This window comes from Poecilia latipinna, unplaced genomic scaffold, assembly GCF_001443285.1.
Source record: "Poecilia latipinna isolate Pla-1442-1.1 unplaced genomic scaffold, P_latipinna-1.0 Scaffold86, whole genome shotgun sequence".
Classification (NCBI taxonomy): domain Eukaryota; kingdom Metazoa; phylum Chordata; class Actinopteri; order Cyprinodontiformes; family Poeciliidae; genus Poecilia; species Poecilia latipinna.
The window spans coordinates 543,739-550,458 of record NW_015112702.1 but is presented as its reverse complement, the minus strand read 5'-3'; the positions used below and the strand labels follow the sequence as shown (position 1 = coordinate 550,458).

At 41.6% G+C, this 6,720-nt stretch overlaps 2 protein-coding genes across 4 annotated transcripts in view; both read left to right on the top strand.

The window, feature by feature from the left end:
• The window catches only part of mindy3 (MINDY lysine 48 deubiquitinase 3), a 35,182-nt gene extending 33,029 nt beyond the window's left edge, over nucleotides 1–2,153 (top strand). For 2 of the 3 annotated variants that reach the window (XM_015022464.1, XM_015022452.1), the window contains exon 16: nucleotides 668–1,604. In XM_015022464.1, the coding sequence (XP_014877950.1) occupies nucleotides 668–817 (150 nt within the window). In that variant the 3' untranslated portion in view covers nucleotides 818–1,604. Of the gene's footprint in view, nucleotides 1–667; nucleotides 1,605–1,941 lie in introns of those variants that run through there. The other variant, XM_015022459.1, reaches the window with a different exon arrangement.
• Nucleotides 2,154–4,318: 2,165 nt separating this feature from the next.
• Nucleotides 4,319–6,720, top strand: part of itga8 (integrin, alpha 8) — a 53,969-nt gene continuing 51,567 nt past the window's right edge. Inside the window, exons 1-2 of the mRNA XM_015022441.1 lie at nucleotides 4,319–4,722; nucleotides 4,938–5,068. Coding sequence (XP_014877927.1) covers nucleotides 4,529–4,722; nucleotides 4,938–5,068 — 325 coding nt within the window. The 5' untranslated portion in view covers nucleotides 4,319–4,528. The remainder of the gene's footprint in view (nucleotides 4,723–4,937; nucleotides 5,069–6,720) is intronic.

The following is a 6,720-nucleotide window of genomic DNA, read 5'->3' as shown; positions in this document are numbered from 1 at the left end:
TGTCAATTTGAACAAAAGCCCTACATAAATACATTTAATGACACTCAGTTCATAAAGCAGAATGAGATACCTCTTCTCCAAGTCTGAATCTTCTTATGTCATGTTCACAAGTAATTGTGGGATGGAGTGAGAGACGGGCAGTTTTGGAGCCTCTGGGGTAAGGCAGGAGCTGCTCTGGTCTATTGTGTTAAAACAAGAGCTGATTCAAAAACTAACTATGGTCATGGCTGAAAGAACAAGATCCTGGATACAAGTAACTACATAAAGTCCTGTAGGGTAGTTTTGCACTCACTCTTGTAGAGCTTTCAGCTCATATCAAGTTTAAAGTGGGAGGAGAACTATATCATCAGTAGCACATGCCAACAAAGCTAGATGTCTTGTCTTTCTAACGACCTGAACTTCAAACACACAGCAGTCGCCACATTCTCACCTTCAGGGGTAAATGTTGCAATATTGTTCTGTACATGGTTGCTACAGTTTGTCCTGTGACTTTTTTTTTTGTTTTTGTTTTGTTTAAATAATGTTCGTCACCAGATAAAGTTGTGCTCACTTCCATTTTGACATAGAAAACTCACCATCAATAGATTAAAGTTAAATAAAAACAGAAACATAATGTTGACCACATTTTTGATTCTGCTCCTTGAACACCCCTGACACTTTCTTCTAGGTTGAATACGTGGAGGGGACAGCTCTGGTGCTTGGTTTCGAAGACCCCATGGTCCGGACCGACGACACGCCAGTGAAGCGCTGCCTGCAGACCAAGTGGCCCTACATTGAGCTGCTGTGGACCACCAACCTCTCACCGTCAATGAACTAGCACTGAAACATTTGGTGTGTCTTTGCATGTGGTCGGACCACTGCTGCCCCCCCCGCCACATGTCCCTCCTCAGCTTCCCCTGTGCCCACTGACCACAGGAGGTCAGCAGACCTCAGAGACTTACGCACATGCAACAGAGACCTACAACGACAAAAGAAACCCAACGCACACAGGGGGGACACACATGTTAAAGGAAAAAGCACTCAAGCTTGAGATCCATTTCTTACATCTACATTCACACATTCCACATAAATGCAAACTCTGCTGTGCAGTCACCATTGATTGTATTTAAGACACAGGATGTTTGTGTTGAGGTCATCTTGAAAAAGAAAAGAATGATTTCCGTAACAGCACCGTGCCGTGCTGATAACTTCTGTTACAGTTTAGCAGCAGACATGTAAACACTGTTTAGACAGCCGAATTTGGTTCAACAGGCGTGTTGTTAAAAGTCACACTGAACCACATGTAGAGCCTGTCGACTGTGAAACCCTAATCTTACACCAGAGCTACAGAACTGTTCAAACTTACCAAAGCTTCCTCTAATGAGAACACAAACTCACACACCCGCCAACAGCCACTTCCACTGCTTGGAGTTTACAGCATTAAAGGGACCAACCCCGAAGGAGAGATCCTAACTGGAGGTTTTCTGCATTTTAACCAAGTTCAAATTGGTTTAGGTGCTATGTGGGAGCTTTATGCATTATAGGATGGTGGTTAAGTGCTTGTATTTATTATCACGCTCAAAGGTTCTGGAATAAACACTGTTGTTTTTTTTCTTTTGTTCAAATGCTGTGTGATGTTTTTGTTCAAGCCTTTACATGTTAAACAACCTCCTCATAGAAACCTGGCCGTCCATTTGTCCGTCATATTTTCTTCCATTTGTTTGACCGTCAACCATCCATCCTTCAATTTCTCAATCTTTTTTCCAATTGCTTACCTATCATCAATCTATTTGTTCTTCAGCCATTTGTAGATCGATCTGTTTCATTTGTCCATCATCCATCTGTTTGTCCATCGTTCATCCATTCATTCTCTTGTCTATTGTATATCCACCCATTTGACCTTTATCACTATCAATCCATCTATTCAAATATACAGTTTCTTTATCTCTGTTGCGTTTGCAGGTTGCAGAGCCAGGAGGCTGGAGAAGTATGAAATTTTAACATGGGAAAACATCGAGGAACTCTGTATAAATTTATGACGCAACAGGAGATGACCTCTGGTTTCAAATGTCTAAGCTCCTTTTTGTAGCTTTGGTAGTAAATCAGCACAAACCTATGTTGTGTGTCCCAGAGAGAATCTAAATCATTATCTGAATAAATCCCCAAGACACTAATGGTGACTTAAGTGGTTCTCTGTAAACAGAAAGTAATCCCATTCAGACAGAAGATGGTGTTTGTCGAGCACCAAAACTTTCATAAAAAAACAAAAAAAAAACAAATCAAACTCTACACTTCTACTTCAAACACAATGCCAAACTGTTGGCTGGTATGAAACACAGGCATAATTTGCATTTTCAACAACTGTAGGTTGGAGATTAGTTTAATTAAACTTATTAATGTATTAATTTGCAGAGAACTGTTCTCCCACTCTGGCCATAAACACTAGTGTAGTAATCTAGCCCGCATGTATTTTAGTAAAGAAAAAAATGCAATTCTAATGAGTTTATAAAGAGGGAAAAGGAGCAAGGGCTTGGTGTGAAATAAACCACTGCTGTTGCTGTGCTGTAATCAATCCAGAGTGACCTGCAGTAAATCTCTGATCATTGCACACTGGCAGACTAACGGGATGAGGCCTGAACAATGAGTGTGTATTCCTGGTAATGCTGGTAATGGGAGATTCTGCTAGACTTGAAGACAGATGTGAACGTGTGCACCAACACACTTCTACACTTTGACACCTGATAAATAGCATTGCGTCATGGTTGCCTTAAAGCAAAACCATTGCACTGTTTTCACATTTGATCATCCTCCTCATCTCCCTTTTATTTCTCTAATGGTCACAAGGAAAAAAAAAAAACATCTGCAGCTGATCTCACCGTTCATGTTGTGCAGTTCTTTTTCTCCTCTTTGTTCATTTAGATTTTCAAACACCTGAGATAGACCAGACCCTCTTCTGTTCCTTGTTCTCTCTCTTTAGTCTGACACCCTCTTTACTGCTCTAAAAGAGATAAACCAAGCCTACCTTAAAAAAAATGGACAGAATGAATGGATTGGTGTGAAACATTTTGGGTCATTTGAAGGTCTCCACTTGGCAGGTAAGAATTTGTCTTCTATCCTGGCCACACTTTCCTGATTTGTATTTTCTTTCTGGTGTTAATTTATTACTTAAACCTGGGCTGACTTAACAATGGCCCCCTGGGGGACTAAAGGGACTTTAAACTCACAAAAACAAAGGCAAACTTTTATCCATGAATGTGTTTGAACCCTGTTAATACTTGCATAAGGTGGTTGGTGTCTATTTTTAGTGGTCACCATTTCGGAGAATGCTGGATATACGATTTGGTAACTTCAGGGCCACATTCTGACCTTTTGCAGATGATGTCATTGTGCTGGTGTCCTCAGGTTCAGCACACACCGGAACAGTTGGTGGTTGGGATGAAAGTCAGTCCCATATTGGCTAACTGGATAACTATAAGACGGGTTTTGTACATGCAGAATTAAAAATAATTAAGCCTAGGTCATTTAAATGGTGTTGAGTTGCGTTGTAGTAGTTGTAGTAGAGGCTTCAAAATCAAATTCTGCTCGAGACGCCATACAACCTCGGGCGGCTAATGTAAATTAGCCCCTCCTGCGTTTATAAAGAGGGTGCAACAGTTTCTCCTCAACATACCAAAGATTTTACAAGACAAATGCTCCTAAGTGTGCAAAACTAAATATACAGAGCCAGTCTGGTGTGGCCTGTCACCTCTGGATGGCTTTTCACTGGAGGATATTATTTCCAACATGAAGGAAGTTTGTTACCTCAGCGGTCTAAGGGAGGGTAAAATCGCCTGGTGTTGAGTGAAACGGTGATGCGGAGGTGTGGTGGGGGCACAGCAGGCTACTTTAAAACGTCCACAGCCTATAACTTGAGAGATTTCTGCTGTGAGCCGACCTAATAATTAGCGACATAATTACAAGAGATTATTCTCAGCGGAAGGAAACGCGGTCCTGTTTTAGAGGTACGGATGGCTTGTTAAAAAGGAAGACTGAAAGGTGTTTTAATTCACTAATTACGCGCGTGCGCGTCCTCTATTTTTGCGCGTGCTCTGTGCGCAGGCATCTGTAAACTGGTTTGTTACATAAATGTTACTTTAATACAATAAATTACTTCGGGATGGGGTTTATAAATTAGCTGCGGTGTAAATTGAGCGGTGACGCGCCAACCTCCCTTTGCGCGCTTGGATGTGGTTTGTGCCTGGTGTGTGTGTGTGTGTGTGTGTGTGTGTGTGTGTGTGTGTGTGTGTGTGTGTGTGTTGGGAGGTAAGGGGGGTGGGGGGGCTACGTTTTGTGCAGAGGGTGGGAGCGCGGCGGTGCAGTCTTGTGTAGCGGAGGCTCTGGCTAGGTCTGGTGGTTTACGGGTGTCAAGAGGCAGATCTGAAGGAGTGCAGGCAGAGCGATCTTCACATTCTGGACAAACGCGTAAACTTCTCCCTCACCTGCACATAGGGAGTCCTCTATATTTGCCCTCCTTTTCTGTGGAATCCCGCGCAGCCTGCTGTCCTCCAGGATGGAGCGTGTGTGGGATTGTGCCTCCTCCGCTGGGATGTTTATGCTGGGGGTGCTCTCTGTGCTGTGGCCGGCGCCAAACCGCGTTTGGAGTTTTAACCTTTACGCAGAGCATCCCACGGTTTACAGCGGACCCGACGGGAGTTATTTCGGATATTCTGTTGACTTCTATCAAGCAAGCACTGAGAGGAACACGTGAGTGACCAAATCAGCTCCAACAGACTCCTTAAAAGTTTGTTCTCGATTTTTATTTTTATTTTTTTCATTATAAAATGGTTAAATTGGAACAATGTGATGTGGATAGTGTTTGGATTATTCCCCTATACTGATCATGTTAACTTATCAATTAGCTGTTTCTGTCTTGTATATGCCTTGTCCCCTTCTCCTCCTCCCCCCCTTGTGCCCAACAGGATTAGTGTGCTGGTGGGGGCTCCTAAAGCGAACACCTCCCAGCCGGGCATCGTGGAGGCTGGAGCCGTCTATTACTGCCCCTGGCCAGGGCAGCCCGACAGCTGCAGACAGATTCCCTTTGATAATTCCAGTGAGTCACCTGATGCATTTTCAAACTTTTTTTATTATTATTATTTCTTTCGGATCACAACAGGAAAAAACACTGACATATTTTTGAATATTTCAATTTTCTCGGGATTGCGACTGTTCATTCAGACTGAATGGACATGTCTATCAGTTCGTGATAGACATGTTCATTAGAAATCCACCAATGAGGCTTTTCTTGACCAATACTGACTACAACTTTCTCTGAGGTCTGAACTTCTCCGAAATTTTGATCGGTTTAGATTTTTCCACTATTTTAAGATCTTTAATATAAAAGATGAACAAAGGGGAGTTTGGTTTTTGAGACTGTAGTTTTTAACCAATCAGAAAATAAAGCAATTGCTCACTTTTGATTCAAAACAAATGTCTCTATTCTTTATTTGATATTTAGTACAATTCAAAAGCCCTCCAAAGTGCAGAGTGCTGATTGATGTGTTTTTTTTTGTTTGTTTTTTTTTTCTCTGAAACTGTTGGTTCTTAGCTTTAAAGCATTTCATAAACTCTTTTGTATTTGGCCTGCTCATCAGTTTCATCCATTTTGATATTTTGATTGCTTGCTTCTAATCTTCACGAGTTATCACACATGTTGCTGCATTGAAAAAAGGACATAAAATATGTGGATCTCATGAATTTCTCCTGGCAAAAAACAAAAAACAAAAACAAAACAAATCACCCCACAAGTCTGCTGCATCATGTTCATAGTGCTATTCAATATATTATCATCAGTGTCCAATCTATGTCTCTGACGCACTGAATAGTTAAGTGTGTGTTCATGAACTAGAGGGAAAGAAGAGGGGGTGTTATAGGGAGGGGGTTAAACTGTAAGCACATGGGAATTTGGTTCCCAGTCGAAAGACCGGGGGATTGGGTGAGGTCTGCTTTTTATTAGATCTTGAAAATGTACGCCTGTGTCCTTTCCACGCCTCTTGTCCCGCTCTGATTCTCCATCAGTCTGTCCCTCTCCTTCATGCTTTTTGAGATCACAAGAAGAGCTGCAGATTGAACTGAATGATAAAAGCACTGGTTACTTCTTTTTAAGGAGAAATCACATGTTTTACAAATTCAAGAAAAGATGCATAACTACACAGCATGTGGGACAGAAGGCAGTATTTAAATCCTTGACTTTTAAGGAGATAAGCTTCGGGCAGATGGAGAGTAAAACTGTGGGTTGTTATGCTGGTGTTAGGTTAGAGAGAATATGAAACTACACGCCAAAAGTGGAAAAGTAGTCATCCATCCAGGTTGGGGATGAAGACTCAGACATGTTTAGAGATTACCACGGTTAAAAAACAAACAACAATACCCCAAGCTCCTGTTAACTCTGGAGGAGCTGCAGAGATCCATATTGAAAAATCTGTGAATATAATTCACAGGTTGTGCACTTTACACACTTTACGTTTCCTTCTTTTATGGAAGATTAGCTAAAAGAAAGCATCTTCTTGAAAGAAATATATACAAATCCTTCACTTGAAATAACTGAACTTAGAGTTAGAGTTGAAACCATGTCCATTTCTTTCTACTTGCATCACTTTGTGTGTTGGTCTCTCACCTAGGGTGCGTTCACACTGCAGCCTGAAGTGACCTAATTTCGATTTTCGGGCAATACCGATTTTTTTTTTTTTTCCTTAGCCGTTCACA